The sequence below is a fragment of the Saccoglossus kowalevskii genome, chromosome 13 (genome assembly GCF_978046115.1).
Source record: "Saccoglossus kowalevskii chromosome 13, keSacKowa6.1, whole genome shotgun sequence".
Taxonomy (NCBI): domain Eukaryota; kingdom Metazoa; phylum Hemichordata; class Enteropneusta; family Harrimaniidae; genus Saccoglossus; species Saccoglossus kowalevskii.
In genome coordinates, this window is record NC_140653.1 from 22,439,804 (window position 1) to 22,460,488 (window position 20,685).

General features: G+C 36.5%; 1 protein-coding gene across 1 annotated transcript; it reads right to left on the reverse strand.

Moving 5' to 3' along the window:
• Nucleotides 1-299: 299 nt before the first annotated feature.
• On the reverse strand, nt 300-18,586 carry LOC102809918 (sucrase-isomaltase, intestinal-like). Its single transcript, XM_085507359.1, has 23 exons — nt 18,149-18,586; nt 16,005-16,150; nt 15,168-15,336; nt 14,790-14,886; nt 14,533-14,645; nt 14,251-14,376; nt 13,429-13,563; nt 11,709-11,822; nt 11,168-11,254; nt 10,776-10,889; nt 9,964-10,051; nt 8,415-8,547; nt 6,580-6,713; nt 5,341-5,375; nt 5,127-5,243; nt 3,842-3,990; nt 3,501-3,585; nt 3,263-3,319; nt 2,953-3,083; nt 1,534-1,622; nt 1,214-1,263; nt 882-1,037; nt 300-541 (listed from the first exon to the last, which is right to left on the reverse strand). Exons 1-23 carry the CDS (start codon nt 18,584-18,586, stop codon nt 479-481), a joined length of 2,826 nt encoding a protein of 941 aa, XP_085363485.1. The 3' UTR covers nt 300-478.
• Nucleotides 18,587-20,685: the final 2,099 nt, after the last annotated feature.

Here is a 20,685-nt window from a genome sequence, read left to right on the forward strand (position 1 = left end):
CGAGGGTATTTGATGATTTCTGGCATTAATTAGTCAGCATTTAATAATTCACTGAAAATTTGTATATAAACATAGTATCATTGTACTTATTTACATTCAGTCATAGCAACTTTATTCATTTCTGTAATTTGTTAATTGCTCATGTCATTATCCTGTACACATTATCCAGAACATCTATACTCGTAAGGCTTTATGTTTTGAGCATAATATAAATTCTCTTCAGTCATATATGTTCATGAAGCACGCATAAAAAACAAATTAACGTATCGAATTAGCTGAAAGAAAGGAAAACAAGTGCATGGAGGAAATCGTTTGTTAATTTATTAAAGTCAATACGTACATATACATTTACATATCATATATTAATATTAGTATCATAACTTGAATGCCAACAAAAGGACCATAATAACAGAATACAATATTGATAAATGAAATTATTTTGGATTTTGTTTTCCCCGTGCACACATCAGCCTCGTTGTTAATTCCAGACTATTGACATTGGTAGCGTCATATCTTGACCCAGATTAGTTATGCGTAATCCCTAAAAATGCAAACATAATGTAATATTCAGATAATCTAAAGGAGAGAGCATGACAATAATTTATCGAGTGTAAACAAAATCGACATGAAAAAGGAAACGTTTATTTATTGTCAAATAAACAGTTTTTTGTGTGTGATTGGTTCATATATCAGGCCACAATAAAGAGCATATCACAGTCATTCAAAAAATGTAATTTGTATTAAATTTTAATTTATGTGTTTGATTAATATGTTATATTATTTAACAATATTAGCATGTGTTATACGTATTATTTATAAACGAGTATTCACGAAGAAACAGAGCAGAGCATAATAATAAAAAATAGTGAACATTTTCTCACCTTCTGATTATCATATTCCCAATTATTGACGTTAAGTTTTACAGTATTATGATATACATTGTTGACGTCACTAGTTAATCCATATACAAGTATTTCATTCATTGTTTGACCATTAACTTGACCATTGTCGTGGCGTATATAGCTGTTTAATCCATCCTATAATCAACATTGAAACTATGATAATTAAGAATGACATTCAAAAAGGTGACGTCATTTTCCCGACTCGTTCCTTTGGCCAATGGAACACGTCGCATTACTGGCATGTTACATATTTTAAAATACATCCATCAAAATCGCACACATTTTTGGGTGAAAATATATCAAAATATCACCTTAGTTGCGTGGAATTCAGCCAAATAATATTCGCCATTCTCAAAAGTATCTGTAAGTAAACAAGGAGAAACAATTTATAATTACCTCAGCAACTGAGGTTAGAATAGTTATATGATGTTATGTACTGTACCTGTCACTGTGAATAATTTTCGTAATTATTTTAATTAATTATTATAGTTGAGTGGTTATTCCTTTTACAAAAATATACGGTAAGTAATAGTGGTCAGATAATAGTTTACGGCGTGTGTACGTAACCTGACTCGACAAATCGAGAGAGACGCCCAGGTTATTAACTGTGGGAAAGTGTGTGTTAACTCACCGACTGTATCTCCATCATCCCAGAACAGTGAGCCCTTGGCATTTAAATCATCGTCTAACGCAACAATTAAACCAAACGGTTTCAGTCGACTATGAAAAACAAATTGAATAAAGGTACACTCTATTATATAGTTAATACAAATTCTAAGTTTATATTGTGGGGTTATATTTCTTTTAAATTTATTTTATCTACTTTATAAGTTGTTGTTTAAATCATGCAGATTTAGCAATCTGAACCATTATTTGTTAACTTTCATTTTTTGCTGCAGTTTCTGTGTTTACTGTTCTTAGCAAACGATGATGTAATTTTTTTCTCAAAAAATCAGATATTTTTCGAATATATAAAGATATGCGATTATTAATAATTCATAACAATAACATATAATAAGCGCAGGGGTTAATATGCCACTGCAACACAGTATTTAGTGTTTATATTACCTTTACGTATAACATATTTAAAGAAAGCCAAACATTTTATTTGAGTATTAATGAGCATACTTCGTGAAACAATGACCGATGAGGGCGTGTTTTAAAATGATGGCACGGAGAAAAAAATTGTTTTTATACTTATAATAATATAACCTGGATATATTTGCACTTCTGGGATATTTTAGGAAATATCAGAAACAATTGATAGTTTGGCAAAGTCGTAAAAATCTGATGACAGCATTTTTTGGAAAACGGAACAGAATAAACGCTCATTAAATCGTTTAAATCATTGGGATAACGTTAATGAACAGAACCTGAAAAAACAAAACAAAATAAAAACGAAAGCTGTTTGAGGGAGGGCACTACCAACAGCCCAGTTATAAAGAATACGGTTAAGAGACAACTTTCACTATACAAATATTACTTTCTCAGATTATGAGGCATCGCCCACCTAGCGGCCTGGGCATAGGCTGAAAACTTGTCAGGACTAAAAGCCAGAGTTTAGCGGTAAGATCTGGCAAACGACAACTTAATTGATGAGAGAACATTCTCAGAGGGCCTTAGAGCGCGCACAATTCTCTCCATGCCAGAATTGAAGGACCTCCAAAATCTTACTAGGTATGTTGCCAAGATTTGAGATTCAAATTAGGAAATTTGACATCGTGGTGGGATGAGGTCCAAGGATGGAGAGGGGGCTACCATGAAGCAAAAGTGAAAAAGTGTGTTTCTCAGCTGCCTCTTGAACTGACAAGTCGCTGCTAAAATACAAATAACACACATATTCATTCTGAAATAAGGCTGGGTGATTCATGGTTCAGAAAATTAAAAGTTATATAGCGCCAACAACTCTAATTATATGCATAGCCATATAGAATCGTGGCTAAGGGCGCAGGGTCTCGAATAGCGAAGTGGGAATCGATATGTCTCCAATCCCGGCATATGAATCTTAAATGTGAATACTTGCTGAAGTTCTAAGATAATGACAACTTACCTGAAGACTGTTGAATTAGCAGCTTCTTGTGTAGGGAGTATATATCCTCCGCGTACATGTAATGGTATGTAGTGATATGGTGCAGCGAGTGTCACGTATTTACCACGATCCCCCTTAGACATCTCCACACCCTAATCAAGAGGTATTATTGTTACATTTAAGCATATGTTCATTCATTTATTTTTTCACATTAATGATTACTGCTTTTTTATTTTTTAGATTCAAAATTATCTGTGCGTATCGTGCAGATGTACTGATTAAAAATAAGATAAATACAACGTTATATGATAATCACGAGCGTTATACTCACAGTATGGTAGTCATACCAACGGGTGTCTGGGAAGTATGCATCAATTTCTTCAACATGCTGAACAAATAATTACACAAAAACCAAAATTAAAATCGGTGTGGTGATATTTATTGTTTGTATATTATTATATTATAAATCTTTGTAAATGTACACGAGGCAGTTAGCGAGATTGGTAATATATTGTGATGGATCAGTATTACATCATTATGTCACGTGGTCATTGTCACTTGACACATACCTCGTCCAATACGGGAGATATCAGAAAAGCTGGACCCCATAACATCTGTCTATCAATGGTCCATGTTTCAGTATCGCTAACAAATCTAAAAAATAATAGACAAATTATCAGGAATACTACACTACACTACACTACACTACACTACACTACACTACACTACACTACACTACACTACACTACACTACACTACACTACACTACACTACACTACACTCATCCATTCTGTCATGGCGTGGTGTGTTATGGGAATTTTGTGATGGAGAATGAGTTCAGGAGTATACTGCAATCCAGCACGGTTTGTACGAAAGTAAAGTAAGTATTAGTTCATAAAACAATACTCACTCGTGCATCAATGGCCTCACTACTGTAGTGCCCTCTGTGTGAGCATAATGAAACAACGTATAAAGATATGGTAATAATTTATATCGTATGTGTAAGACATCTCGCACTTCCTTCGCAAACTCCTCACCAAATCCAGCTGGATCTTGTCTCTGAAAATATATGCGTGAATTAGAGTAGGCAGTTTATGTTTTCTCTTTAGCAAACTTTAAAACGTCAGTATTTATATGATTATTTATATGCTGATTGCATAACTTGAGGTATCTTTTTCTTTGAATGTCAGGATAAATATCAACGTATTCCGTAACGTCAGATGCAATGAATGTTGTAAATCTATTGATGTACATCTATAAAGGAAATCTTGAAACTAGGAGACACTAATCACTCCGACATCGAGTTAACCATGACACGACGGACGTTTCATGTTAACACGAAAACTGACTGGAGTGTCTTTATATCGTTATACAGTTGCGATTTCGCTGGTGTATCTCACATATTGAGGGAACAAAATCTAGTCAAAAAATGTAAATGGTACAAATAGGTAGATATAATATATACTGAGAATTCAGTGAAAATTTAGGAATGTAAAAAGAGTATGTTATATGAATAACAGAACAAATGTTCCTAATGTCTCTCCAATTTTGTTTATATGAAACATCACGAACGTCAATTTACGCATATGAAGACAAGATATTGTGCCACCAGCGACAGACACACTGTTTCAAATAAAAAAAACAATTTTCGAGCAGCCTTTGGAAATGTCGTGCACGACGGCCTAATTGTTGTATTGTAATGTTCAATCCCGGGGGCAGTTGATGCATAGCTGGGTAGGGAGGTGCCCCGAGTGTTCATAAGTATGATTATTTTTATACGTAAATAGTGGCAAAATTCATACCCATATTTATACCAAAGTGCCATTTCTGTCATCACTGTTTATTCCAAATAATACAGTTACCGTAGTTGCTCTATATTTCACTGAGGAATGTGTGCTCTATTCTATTCCGTGTTTAATCCCCGTTTAAATGTTGATTGCCTTGTTTAATTTCCGTGTTGATGTATATATGGATCCGAGGCCGGGATCTGAGGTGGAGATATTCGCTCATATACGGACCCATAAGTATACCAAATCGGAAAAATATTACCAATATTTATACCTATCTTAACCAGAAATAAGACCGATACTTATACCTAAAATCCAAAAAAACGAGACCGATTTCAGGGGCACGTCCCCATTAGAAAAGTTCTATGTATTGCCCCCCCACCTCCAGGTGTTCAATACGGTACTTACCCTGTAATTCAGACCATTGTGATTACGACAATACGGGTAAAAGGCACCGAGTTGAGACCAGCGTCTGCACAATGATTCTGTAGTGTCTTCAAAAAATCCACATATATCGGCACCAATCTGTTACGTTGACAAACAATGTTAAGTGTTTAGATTGCTCACTCTACTGCAGAAAATACTCAAAAAACGACAGATCAATCGTAAAACAGCTACTTACATATGGTATGCCAAATAAACCGAATTCCAGCATTCCTGAAGAAAAATATACATTTTATGAAATGAGAAAATTTAGTCTAAGAATGGGAATGTTTTTTCGGGTCGACTTGAGGACCTATTTTTGCATTTCCATACCTCTATCGACGAGATGCTACGTTATAAACTAATTTCAACATCGTTCAAATTAAAAACATATGCCGCGCCAAAAATCAAAATGTATATCTAAATTATCCCCACAAGAATCAAATATATAACAGCATTGTGCTGCTCTCGTAGTGCTTCACATCGAGAAGGACATTTTAGGGGGTTACCTCTCTATCTATAGAAAGACACAATCATGGTTAGTCAACGGCTAACATATATTTCTTGGCTTTAGTTATTTTTCGTTCCTTGTCTTCGTTATCATGATGTCATTGTTATTTGTTTTTAGTTAATTTCATGTCACCATTCTATGTTTTCGTCATCTTGATGTCGTCTACTCTACGACTAACGTGCAGTTCACATGTCACTCCAGTTTATGAATAGTCAAAAAAGCACAACAGCGAAATTTGCCGTCAAGTAGTCATTTAGACAAACATTGGTACGGCTTACATATATCGTATTCTAAGCTTTCAGAATCTGTGCAGGTTGTTTTATTAGTATTCTTTGTGCCGTTTAGAGAATGTCTGGATCACAGATAAGTTTTTTAGAGGTTTAACTTATGTTGCTACCTTAATGCCTACATTAATTGCCTCAGTTATCTGATGCAATCGTTTCTTCAAGTTGTCGTGGGCATTATACAATGAAACGTACCATCACTCGTACGTTATTAGCAAATAAATATAAATAAACCGTGCTTGCTTGTAACATACATTTTATTACTTAATTCTCTCGATATATTTCCGTGTCGTATTTTGCATAAAAAGTTAATTTCCGGATTAAAAGGTTGTAATTTCCTTTTTTCCAGAACATCTCGAAGGATATATTAATTTAATTTATAAGTAGTGTTTGGAAAATCACATTAATCTGAAATGTTCATGTTAGATTTTCTTTGCTCCTCTCACGTAAGTTCTATTAAAACACTGAAGAATACATTATTTAAACTCATTTTCTTTAAAATTGAAAACAAAGCCGCGGCCGAAATGTCCGGGCCAACCCTTACGTACACCGTGAGATATGGAAATCATTTTCATACACCCGACACTTAATCACTGCACCCCTGATTTCCCATGTTAACCCTACCACTAGTACATAGACTTACCTATAATAGACTTATGTACATGCGGCCAAACGCTAGCATTGTCACCTAACCAATGGCCCGAGTATTTACCGCTGCTTGGAAAGGTAGATCGAGTGACAACGATGGATCTTTTACCAGTTGCGTCTCTTGTTGCACTGAAAACGAGTAAGTAGTACAAACGTTATGTTTTTTTCCAATTTACGAAACTAATATGGTGTATAATCAGTGCATATACATAAGCAATATAACAAAATATCGAACACTACCATTTATCCGGATGCATGTGTTGACAGGAATGGTGAATTGCTCAAGTGGAAAAAAATAGACGACCCCCCCCCCCACTCAGGATCCATAGGGGGCCGCATGCGCGTTCCCATTTTCTCGGGAAAGAGGGTACTTTTTGACGATCTGTCTCGGGAACATTTTCCCGAGAAAATCGTAGAAAAGGGGGTATTTTTTGCTTGTTTTCCCGAGATTCTCAAAATAGGGGGTGTATTTCAAAACACTTCCCGAGATATACAAAAAAGGGGGGTTTAAAAGGAGTTCTAGACTGAAAAGTTCCTTAGATAGGGGGTGAAATTCATCAGAAAAGCCCGTGAAAGGGGGGGTTAAATTTTCTTCTTTTACCTAGATAGGGGGGTCAAAAAAATGAGGGAACAAGCATAGGCCCCGCCTAAATATAGGGAGTGGGGGGCCGGGATAGACGACAAACGATTAAGGCATGCACCGTATTACACTGTTAAAATGAATACATTGTTGTTGTTGTTCTTGCGTAATGGGGCTGTAACAAGATGCGTGCTACCTCAACTGGGGCTGTAACAAGATGCATGCTACCTCAACTGTATGCGTCACGAATTCGAATCTTTACCAACGTCGCTTAAGAACGGATGACGATGAACGGGGTGTGAAATGAACAATACCGCGTGGTGTGTGGGCGAAGTCAATGAAATCGACGTTAAAGCGGAGGAGTTCGTCACCTGCGAATGCGTCAGATAGCTTGTCATTGTTTACAAACAAGCGTCTACCCATGAGCCTTTGCGTTTTTAGCATGTGTTATTATCGTCGCTTGGAACTCAATTCCCACACGTGCGCAGGTGACCCTTCCACTTTAACCTTCCCACTAAAATGAGGGAATCGCTTTTCAGGTACGCGCATTTTAATTCTCATTTCTACCGTATCAGAAGCGAGGCTAGCAGTTAGATGGCTGTGTTGTGATATAATGAAATTACATATATATAGTGTATACTCATTCAGTGTGTAAACATGTCATGGTTATACATGGTCTCCACCCTACGAAAACTACGCCAAAATACGATGACTGATAGCGTGCCCCCAACGGCGAGAATTTACATCAAATTTGTCACCAGAGGGCGGAGTACGCCACGAACGGCAGGATATTTCTTAACCGTGTATATAACAAGAGTTGATTGTAATTAAACGAATAATCTTAAAGGGGCATGTGTTGCCGTTTATCCCTTTTTAATTTGTTTTAATCAACGTACTACTGAGATAAAATTCTAAGTAAAAACAAGATAAATAAATAAAATGGAAAATGAATTCATGTTCTCTCATGCATTTATGTTTCAGATGCCCAGGTTCCGTTTGCATATACTAGAATGAACTGAAACCAATTTATTCCATGTTTTCATTTACAGACGTCAGTTCAGCTCAGTATTACATGAATTTATAAGATTGCAGATTTTAGAGCCCCAATAAAGTGTAGATTTATAGCAGTTGTGGAATGGATAAATCATAATATGTACGTTTATTTCGACAATCCATTGTTGCCTGGCATGTTGACATTAGGACAGAGAGTTTGGACAGTCGTTTCGGTAAGCATCTACCTATTTACCTACCTCAGTGTTGGTTCATTTTGACTCCATCCAAATAAACTATGCATGTTATACTGGTTACTGATTTCTGTCGATGATTTATGTGTCTTTGCCGCCATGCACACTGTTTTGTCGGCGAGCGTCGCTCCCCATATAGCTGTAAAATAGAGAGATGTTTTTTTAAGGCATGGCACATTTCTGGGTAACGAGGGCAGCCATAACAAACTGAGACATGTTTGTGATAACAATCTTGTTTTTATTTCTTTTAAATACCATTTCAGTTCACCGGAATTTTATATGTGTACATTTCAATTGTTAATTTAAATTAGGTCTATATATTATCAAGAAGAGTTTTTCACAATAAACGTCAGTTTATGTAAAATTATAGTCACTCTACTCTACTAGTTACGTCACGGTACTAGTAGAGTGACTGTGGTAAAATCAATACAAATTTGTCATATTTTTTTTTCTGTCGGGTGGCGAATTTAATTTTCACGATTTTGCAATTTCATGCAACTTTGCGCCATACTTGCGAGTTGTCATATGTGTTAGTTAGGGCATCAATATGTGTTATGACGTCACTCGCACTCAGGCACTTTTAAAGGGTGGTGGCCGTCGCAGCGCGGCGTCTTTGATGTGTCACACACGACGATACGTGTAAAAACACACTAGTCCAGCCGATAAGGTGAAGTGATGTTCAAATTACGAGAAAAGCGTGAAACTTTTTACAAATGTAAAGTTGAGTGTGCTTATTAGAATAAGAGATGGGTCCATTGCAAGATATATTACACATTTCAGTTAACAACATGTTTATGGGTAAAGATTTGATATATATTATATAAATTATGCACTTTTGGGAGAATCATGAAATTAGACACAATTGTATAGGTAATTTAACTGGTATAGTAGTAATGAAGAAATATCGCTTTTTAGATAAGAAACTATACATAAGGCGCCAAGCTTTAATTGTATCATAATAAAATACTGATACCATAGATGGCGTTATATACCTCTAGATGGCAGTTCTCATTCGGTGCTATATCGAAATATGATCACCTAGCTACCCGGGTAGTACAATTGTGCCAAGTTTACTACTTCTACTCAAGAGTGCAGTTCTTGTAGGCTATGTCTGAAAGAATAATCATCGCTTGTATCATGCAAATTCAAATTGTTGACTAAAAATGGATTTTTTAAAATAAAATATGCAACATTTCTTGAAGCTATACGAATATATAAGATCGTGGTTAACATATACGCTGTATATTACAGTAGGAACGTTGTTTAAACGATTATTTGCTAGTTTCCCAACTTATTTATTTTTTGGTCCAAAATGTTTTTTTTTTAAACCCAAATATCTGTCTTTGGAGAAGGGTGTCAAAGTAGGTCTACCTCTTATTTTGATAAGCACATTATCGACTCTACATATGTGCCAAATTATGCTTTTATCATAATCAGGTTTTGATGGTTCATCTGCTGGACTACATTACATGACAACCACCGCTCTGTGAAAAAACCTTGCATCGACGGAGAACAGTGACTGTTTACAATGCGTGTTGATGAATATGCTAATTACCTGGTTTATATGGCGGCGATTCTAACGGATTATTGTAGTCACACCCCTTTACCGAGCCTTCCACAAAGTTTGCCGGTTCATTCATATCCTGGAATAGACAACACTCCATATATATACCATGTATCCACGTTCGTTGTTTAAAGCGCGGTAGTCGTCGCGCTGCGCATGTGCGAGATATATGGGTCTCATATAAACAAAGATGGCGACTTTGACTGTTGCGCAGATCAACGAGTACGAACTGAGACGTTTCCAAGCTTTAATTAAGTAATTTTCATGTTATTGGAAGGCATCGAAGGAGTAGCCGGCGGTAATCAGTGCAAGTCGCGCCTAGGTCAAACCTCATACTTGTGATTTCCATTTGAAGAGCGCGTTGGATTGTGGGAAACTCAATGTTTATCAACACAAATGTGGCACATGCGCAGTGCGACGACTACCGCGCTTAAAATATTATGGTACACGTAACTTGGTATCGCGATAACGTATCCCAGGAGAAATACTATGCAGCTACGTAATTTGTAACTGATATGTATCTTAAGGTTGCTATCATGATTTACGTATTACAATTTATGATACTGATAATATAACGTAAGTAAAACAATATGAGATTACGTAACACACAAATGTAAATTAAAATAAAAATAAAATGAATCGTAATTTGAATATTATCAAATTGTGAAACTTACACAATCAAGTTACACAATCAAGTGAGCTTACAATCCTGATAGAATTCACTTGGCAGGTAATACGGAACTGTGTAACTTAGAGTTGCGATACTTTATCTTACTAATACTACTAGAATAGAATTTACTTACAATCCAAATACCATCGTAAGCTATGACGTCATGGAAGTCCTTTGTTAAATTATACCACCAGTTACGTGCATCTGGGTTCAAAAAGTCAGGGAAGACGGCCTCGGCTCGATAATTCTGTAGTAATGAGAGTATTTCATCATATGCTATATCCTATGTGATCTATCATATATTAAAGTGAGGGTCGTCGCCTGCGGGGATTGAGTACCAAGCGACGATATCAACACACTCTAAAAACGCAAAGGCAAAATGGGTAGACGCTTGTTTGTAAACAATGACACGCTTGGCCATCTGACGCATGCGCGGGTGACGACTCCCCCACTTTAATATATCCTGTAAACAATGGACTAACATGTATTGTGGCGTATGACGAATACAAAAGTAGTCAACTTTACCTCAACTGAGCAGCCCCATGAATCTCCTGTCTTGCTACAGTCGATCTCCTTCATAATGTTCTCTATATTTGGTGGATCCGGCCAAACCTGAATGAGCGAGCAAGATGTCAGATCACCGTATGCACAATACCAATTTTTTCTAAGTAGATGATTTAATTAGCTGCTTAATGAAACAGGACTGTGTGGTAACAATGAACTACTTATGGTGTTACTGTCATTTTATGGAAGAACCACCTTCGTATTTTTTCCCACATTATTATCAAGTCGGCCATTTGGCCTCTGCATACCGGTGATCTACAGCGCATGCGCATGGGACATTGTCATCACATCACCTATCGCAGGAATATTAATTAGCGCGAGAGCAAAAGGCGTTCAAGTAGCAATGACACAACTCCCAGAATCCGCTTCAATACGCAATATTAAAAGTTCATTTAGTTAATATTGTTGAGTTCCTAATCATACCGTATTAATACAAAAAAAAATAGCATGATTACGCATGTGCTAAGAAAAAAAATAATTCAAACATGAATTTGTTTCTTACCTTTCCTTTCAGTTCCGTCTTTCCATCTTCTTCTGTTATGAAAACCCCCAAATTAGTACCAATATCGTAGGGTGGATACGTACCGGATACCTCTTCTGCACTGATCGCTGGGTCCTAACAAAAAAAAAACTTTTTTGTTATCACTTTTTTACTGGCAATGATCGTAAACAAATTAGACAGAAACTTGGCAATGAGACAAACAAGAAACGCCATGATTTTAATTACTTGCGCGGCACGTATCGATGACGATATCTGATAAAACAAATGCACATCTATGTACAACGTTGTCAACATTAGATTCCTGCACGGTGTTATGTTGGGTGTAAAGAGCTGATCATTAGAAACTATCAGGGCAAGAGCGATGGCAGAATTGAAAAAAAAAAAAAAAATCATGGAAACAAAGGACGAAAATACTACAGGCCCACATTTTAGGTTACAGATATCCCATATGATGAAAAAAAAAAAATTACAGCAAATTCGTCATAACTTTATCACAAAACTAAATGATAAAAAAATGTTGCACACTTTTCCGCCATGCCCCCCGATTTTGTAACACCTAATGTGAATCAAATAAAACAAGTATGGTTGGTAATAGATTAATATACACGATTTGATTGATTGGTTGGAACATTTACTAATTCATATGTTTATTACTAACTGAAATTATTTTCAGTTTTTTTAATTTAATTTAAGTAATATTTTTATTTTAAAAATAATAACTGAACCGAACCTTATACCATCTAGTGTGAACATTATAAATCCAAAACAAAAAAACAAACAAACTACGATTTGAAAACAAAAAATCTAGCAAATCATATTTTCCGTGTTTAATTTAGGCGTGGTTTGCATACTACATACGATTTAGTATTTTTTTTTGGGGGGGGGGACTCTTATTTAGTCTTCTGCACATACGTGTAGCACACTATTTGTTCACTGTAGTAGACCATACCATTTTGTCATTATATATCTCCGAGTACACGTAACTCCGGTCTCAGTCGAATTCATTTTTTTACTCTACATGTCACTGCCAATATATGCAATGCATTATGGGATGAAAGTCTTATATAATGAAAAACTATTACAAGATTGGAAATTCATTAAAAGAATGAAATGTCGTTTTTTGAAATATTTTAAGAATATGAAGATTCTAATTAAGAATAATATAATTTTTGTATCCCGTAATAGCGAGAAAAAGTTCGAGATATGAAGAAATACTAGTAATTTCACTATAGAAACAAGCGTAAAAACATTGCATTTTTAAAACGTTTTCCATGACATTTCGAACTCTTGTTTCTCGATTTTTTATTGTATGTATCATAATGTCATTAACACGTTATGATGTATGCACGACAAACATAAAATACAACACGAGTGCTTCTCTGCATAAACACGAAACACAACAGCTTAGTAGTCGCGCCACGCATCATGCTCGAGATATATGAGTCTCATATAAACAAAGATGGCGAGTTTGGCTGTTGCCCAGATCAACGAGTACAAACTGAGACGTTAATTAAGCTTTAATTAGGTATTTTTTAGAAGATTGGAAGATATCAAATGAGTCACCGGCGGTAATTAGTTCAAGTCGCCCCCAAGTCAAACCTCCGTCATACTTGTGATTTCCACTAGAAGAGCGCATTGGATTGTGGGAAAATCAATGTTTATCAACACAAATGTCGCACATGCGCGGCGCGACGACTACCGCCCTTTAATATCCACTTACGAGAATGATGATATAACGGGTCCCTTCTTCTTTTAATTGATCCACCCATTCTGGTAGACCTTTGTAACGAGTCACGTGTTCATATGTAAAATCAAGTTGACGCGTCATATAATCAATATCGCCATATTGCACATCCTTGAAACAAAAAATTGTACATATTCATAAAGGTAACAATATGTTAATTACTGTTTCTGAAAACATGTATAATATGATAATTTATTCAAAAGTAGACGTGAAAAGAATATTGTGGTTGGTTTAGGTGACTTGTAAGCGCAAATAATTGCTAAAAAAATTATATTTTTATCTTCATTTTTTCACCGCCCGCCGCATAAGAAATCCAAGTTGCATTTTCGTGGGAGTATCATGATCAAAGTACTGAAGTCTCGCGAAGATGAGAAACAAGGTTATAAATAGAATAAAATTTTATTTCATTTATTCTCTCCGATCAATGATCTCACTTACAATTCTTTGAGAATCACACAAATCTAATGGAAAAAAAAGAATAAATTTTATTTTTTTCCGCCCTCCTCAAAAAAATTGCCTTATAAAAACTCGAGAAACAAGGAATAAAAAAAGTCTAGCCTAATAGTACATTGAATACTGTAAAATACTTTATATTTGCTGGAAATAATGTTTGCTAAAAACGCATTTTTGCTGTTTTGTGGGAGGTTTATTTTCACTGTTTTGATGAGTTTAATTGTGAACCATCAGACAAGAACTGTATTTTCCCTGGATTTTATTTCACTGATTTCTCTTTCCGGCAAAAATATCGAAAAACAAATTTCAAGTGAAAATAAAGTACTTCACAGTATTTCCGCTTACGTGGGGAATGTCGTACTCTCGAATTCCAGCTACCACCTCTTGCACATTTGTTAGGTTACCGTAACCATAGCGACAAAGTTGAAATCCCAACGACCAATATGGCGGCATGTACGGTCTTCCTATCGCCTGAATATGACGAAACAATTCAGCCATGTTATTATGTATACATATGTATATAGACATGTGAGTGGTTTGAAAGTGACTGCACGTCCACATATGATTGTCTAAAACGATGTTAACAAGAAGCTGTATGTGTCCTTTCCTTTCTAGTGCATATCATACCTCTGTGTACTGTTGCACAACCATCTCCGGGGTGGGACCCAGAAACATGTAAAAGTCAAGTACGCCCCCTATCGTCCTGTATGTAAGAGCCGGTGTCGGCTGCAAAGTAAAATCTGTTTAAAATAAAATATCTTAAAATTATAATGTATTATGCGATTTTAAAGATAGTACTCGTTTACTTCTTGGAAAAAAAATGTATTGCACTCAACAAAACGATCCGTAACACTTGATAAAAAAATCGATATCAAGTTTCCTACCCATAGCATTACTGTTCAGCAACAATACACCGTGAGAGTTGGCGTCGCTCTCCAGGCACGTGTAGAATGGATGAACTCCGTATAAGTTAGCTTTATACTGCAAAGTAAATTAACAACGAATTTAAGAGTAATTTTATTATAAAATCACGCGATAAATTAACTAGTCCTGTTGTATTCTCGACAGTATACATGTTGTTTCTATATACACTATATACACAAATAACTGACTGACTTGATTGAATACCTGGCCAATCAATCAATCGATCAATCAATCGATCGATCGATTGAAGAGGTTCAATTGGTCAGAGTTACTATATTTAAAATTTTAACGTAGACAACGTTCGTCTGACTTTTTAGAAGGTAATATTGTATACTCACAGCTGGTCCCTGGTCACGGGAGAAGGATCCCCATGTTTGCCACGCCATGTCGTGTCGGAAACTAGCATGTTCATGTTCTCCCAATCCATATACGTAGTCGGAAGGCAGTGTGGTGGATATTTGCAGAAATTGATCGGCGAAAATGAATCCTCCCACTGATGTGTCCCATCTATAATTAACAGCCACAATCAGTTTAGACTGATTTTGGTTAATAAAATACCAATAACGTAAAAACACTTCTTTTTTAATGCTATCTGTATATTTACAATTGAATAATGTTTCAACAAGAATACAAATCAATCTCATTCTTCAGAATTTGTCAACAACCAAAATCAAGACTGGTTACGGACCAGTTTGGGTAAGACTAACCGAGTCGTAAACTCGGTGTGGTTCGTAACCAGTCTTATGATTGGTTGTTGACACATTTTGAATAGGCCACGCCTCCAACTATGCCGTGCGTTCGGGCCAACCGTTAATTATTCATAAATGGAGTCAATTTGTGTAGCTTTCTTGATTTCTACTGCAGATATCGGTAAAATATAGGTAAGGTTTTGGCAAAATTTGAAAGAGCAACTTAAATTCTTCAACCTGGTATTTTTTATAGATTTTATATTTTACTCTGTTCGTCTGTTTTTTCCAGTGTAAAAAATATGAGCTCGCTGGAGCCTTCATCCCTTGCCTATTGCTTACACAAGATACCAGACAACACCCCCCCCCCACCGCTCATAGAGACTGCGTACAGTTGATTATAGTTCCTGGGCTCCCTGTGATTTTTTTACGAAATATTAGCGTGACAATTCCATTTAGAAACAAATATGTCAACCGGAAGTGACTTACAACACCGTGGATGTGTCCTTGCGAGTTATTTTCATAGAGAATGGGTCTGACACAAAACTGACGTCATACAATGCGTCCGTCGCCATTTCACCACCGTCGGGCAGTTCTACTGGTACTTCAAACCGGTCGCTACCGAGTTCATAGAACTGAAATATAAACGCAAGTACTAAACATTCACTTAGAACACGTCATTGTTATAAGTTCATATACGGATCGACCTAGATTTTTTGAGAGAGGTGACGTCTCGAAAGGGGTACAACTTTCTGCGAGATGGTGATCACTCTTGTGTTTGACCTGAAACATTATTTTATATTCAGCAAGATTTATATATATATTATGAATTGTGTCCTTCCTATTACTATTATAGCACACGTATCGTGCAAGGTCATAAATGTAATGCATTCTGTTGCAGTGAACACGTATACATTTGTAAGATATCGTATTTTGTATGTTTCTCAATTCTCAAAATACTAGTTTATCTATAAGAAGTATTGTCAGACTTTTACACCATTTTATACCATGAATCTGTTGAACCTATTTTGTTGTTAATATTGCATTATTGTAATACCGTACGCTGTTTTTGAAATGCCGTGTTTTCATTGGTTGATCGATACCACGTGTTGCCCAGCTATCAGACGATAACTAGTCAGAGATTCGTGCACGAATATGCAAACAAGAATGCAAACAAGACTTAACAATGTCGAACGCAATTTTTTTCAAATTTTGTTTAAACAAAAACCTACTGTGACTCTTTCACGTTAAAAATCCTGGTTAACATGATTTGATCTAGAACATTACATAGCAGCGTGTTTTCGCATGTCGTTAGCCCGTGAACGTTGTACGAGCGTAAGACTGAAATAACCGAAACGCGCTAACCACCGAGTCGATTTCTTCACTCTCAGGCACGTACGTATATTCAACATTGTGAGGTATTAGGATAGAAATAAAGGACTCCGCACTGCCCATTATTGCGTATTATAAATCACTTTTATCGGATAAGGTTTTTATATTATTTTAGTGCCAGTAATAAAATCATTAATTAAGCTAAAAGATATTTCTATTCCAAACTGATCTGAACTGATAAATTGCGTTTACGTGGTATGCAGGTCGTGCCTAAAAACTCGGAGAAGCGATCATGACACAGAGCTGTATATATGATAAATACTGACTTATTTTAAGACGACGTAGTTTAAGTCACGTCGTCATATACTTTATTACGGCAACTCTGTTGTAAAGTTTGGTTCAAGAACTTAGCAACAGCGTCGAACAATAACTCAACAAATATGGGAGGCTAAAAGGCTAGTACCGACCAGAGAGTGTGCTTGGACCGAGGCCAAGGGCGACTTCGTTCACAGTGGAGTTAGCATTTCCTCGTTAGATAAAAGTACTGTAACAATATTGGAGGTCGTATCGAGAATCTATCGATTAGTGAGATTGCGCAATTTGCTCATATGTGGTATACTGCGTCAGGATATGCCAGTCCCCGTCGAATTCGTTCACGTATGTATGGTTTGAAGTGTGTTATACCTATTTTGAAGATCAATCAAAACAAAAATAATATTCCCGTGAGTGTATCGTTAGGTCGACCACAACACAAGCCTGTGTAACACAAATGTAAATTGTATATGTCGTATGCTCGTTGTTTATTCCTGTGGGATACCTACACGTAAATGATATTAAAAAATAGTAATCCCAGATTTACCAAGTAGACACACGGATCGAGCTTGGTAGTAAAGTTCGTGATACAAAGCATTATGATTTAGGTGTGGATTTCTAATAATCATTCCAACGCATTTTTCAGCGACATGTGGTCGCAATGCGACCACCATTGACATGTTATTTCTAATATATAGTTGAAAAGGTCAGGTTGGGGGCATCGGATCCGTGTTAAATTGCAAAGTCAATCCCTTAGCGTCCACTGAACTCACATACGAATATATGCTCCATAGAACGGAAAACATACTTAACATGACTGCTATGTACACGAGAGTTTGTCTGAGGGATGGGCCATTTTAAATCCGGGTGCAGTATATGAGGGGGAACTCATTTTAAACTGAAATTCAGAAGAAAAGAAAATATTGTCAGTTTAAAATTTGCGGGTATGTCTTCATAAACTAAAGAAAAATATTTATGGTTCAACTTACCTTAAAACGTAGACGATGTTGAGTCTGATATTGAACATCCAATGTAACTCGAGTGACGTCATTACCGTAAATTGACGGTCTATCCAGTCGATCGAGAGTGATCCTGTAACCCCAGGTGAAGGGTTTTTCGCCGACCATACGATAAGCCCCATAGCCCTGTGGAAAGTAACAGCGAGGCACCGACGGATTAACTACTGTAATGTTATTCCAAACGCAGCCATTCTTTTTACATTTTGAGACGGTTGGGTTCTGATCTCCAGGAAGGCAGTTGAACTTGAAATTATCAGCCGTGTTGTCTGGGGGTAAAGTTGATACCGGATCCGGACCTGCGTTGTAATCAGGGTGCGCAAAATACGTTATTGGTACAGCAATCACCAATACAACAATCGCGGTAATCCCCACGGCGAGGTATATCTTCCTCTTATTCGTATCAGTCATGTTTGGACGTGGATACGTAGCAGTCTACGAGAGAGTTCGGGAGCCGCAAATGAGATGTCACGTGGTAAGACTGGCTACTTAAAGGAGTAGTGTAGTCTTGAGACAAGTTGATTTATTGCTGACCGTTTCATAACGGTTATGAAGGTCATCATTGAAAACGTTGATATTTTGCAAGATTTATGATTGTTGTGCTTATTGTTTTGATGAAATGAGTCGCCATTTTGTGGTAGACGATTCCAGCCGGCCTATATATGGGTCAGTATATCGGGTGAGTGTTAGAGGCAATGAAACTTATCGCTAGGCGTTCGGGGTGAATACTTTTTAAAGCTATATTTCACAGTCATGAAAATGGCATTTGATTATACACATGTTATATATTTGTTAAATATATATCTAACTAAAAATGAATATAGGCAAGCGAGACAATAGTTGCCGACTCCCTGTCTATTGGCTAACAGTGTCCAGCATTTATCCTGTGTGGTTTCTTCTCTTGTAATTAGTGTTCAAATTGTTTATGAATAAACTAGCAATGCTTTTTATTCATCATGTTTGTTTTTTTATTGTTGGTGTCATTTCTCCCCAAACGCGAGACTTTCAGCATTTAGCTAAATACAATAATTCAACTGCATAAAAACGAAAGAATTTCACAAGAACGGGGAAGTCCTTATCGTAGTGTTGTGGTGAAACTTTCTTATCCCATCATTAGTATATTTGAAGATTCTATATTTAGACTATTATTAGTTTTGTATAGCTTAATTATGTAGACCATTTAAACAAGTTTGATTAAAACGTAATTTAATATTTTCTAAAACGTATTTCTAGGTCATGGTTGCTAATGCCATGAGGTTGTGATATCTGCTTAAAACAAAACGAAAATGTCAAAACATGAAGCGCGAATCTGGGTCTCGACCATAAACGAGCGGAGAGAGACACATCCTCTAGGTGGCGGTGTCGCGTACTCTCGAATGAGAGATCAAATCCTCTGACATCGATTATATTCCGCCAACTGACAAATGCACATTCAGGAAATCGTAGCGAAATGAATAAAATTCCCGACCGTTTTCGTCACAGCTCAGTTTATTTTAACTCAGAAGTAGCTAAATGTCTTGTGTGTGTGTGTGTGTGTGTGTGTGTGTGTGTGTGTGTGTGTGTGTGTGTGTGTGTGTGTGTGTGTGTGTGTGTGTGTGTGTGTGTGTGTGTGTGTGTGTGCTAATTTCGCGAGACGACGGCAAAATATTTTGTCACAATTTACCAAGTTAAATCAATTTTCTCATATCCTCGGGGGCGGAGCTACGTCACAAGACGTTCCTACGTTGCTACGACGCGCAAATTCGAGCAAACAACACAAACTCAACTTTGAAGTAATCCTAAACAACCAAATTTATATATGTTATGTTACACACGTAGGGCTAATCTTGTTACACTGTTCAGGGGAGTCTCAACAATCATCCCAAAGTACCGTTTTTTGCGAGTTTTGAGCCTTTGTTTTCACCGCCAGGGTTGCCAGGCTGTGAAAATGCCCGGATGTCTGCCCCCAAGGATAGACTTATTAATAATTCAAGTTGACGATAGGCAATTTTGGCGGGGAATAAATGGCGCTCGGAAAGTTAAGCTATATCCCAATGATTACGTGCTCTGTTCACGATAGAGGAGGGCGTATATTAACATAGTATTTTATTTTTTTAAACACAGCAACACATTCTGCCTCGTCCGAATGCGATGGCCATTACATGACACACTGTATTGTCAATAGCGCCCTCTATTTTGTAGATAGGAGCGAACGAATTTGCTTGCTTTGTAACAGTAACAACATTGTATAATTTTTTACTTATTTGTTCTTTTTTTTTGTTAATTTAAAAATAAAATATATTCCTGCCAACAGTTAGTAAATATTAGAAATTAATGGCTACAAAAAATACAGATCTTCTTCAAAGACTGGAAGCCTTTACTTTTCACGCAATGAAATTGCGAAAAGAACTACAAGAATTGTCAATTGTTTGAAAATTGTAATTTTATTTTTAAATATAAATAATGTATGTAAGTCTTATGGGCCTATGGTCTTCTATTATAAATAAAGACCATATATATTTTGGTGCGAT

Coding starts and splice junctions, on each gene's coding strand:
- LOC102809918 (XM_085507359.1), bottom strand. CDS start 18,586: ATGACTGATACGAATAAGAGGAAGATATACCTCGCCGTGGGGATTACC. Junction 14,887..15,167: donor CCCGTGACCAGGGACCAGCT/GTGAGTATACAA, acceptor TTTACTTTGCAG/TATAAAGCTAACTTATACGG. Junction 14,646..14,789: donor GCTGAACAGTAATGCTATGG/GTAGGAAACTTG, acceptor TATTTTAAACAG/ATTTTACTTTGCAGCCGACA.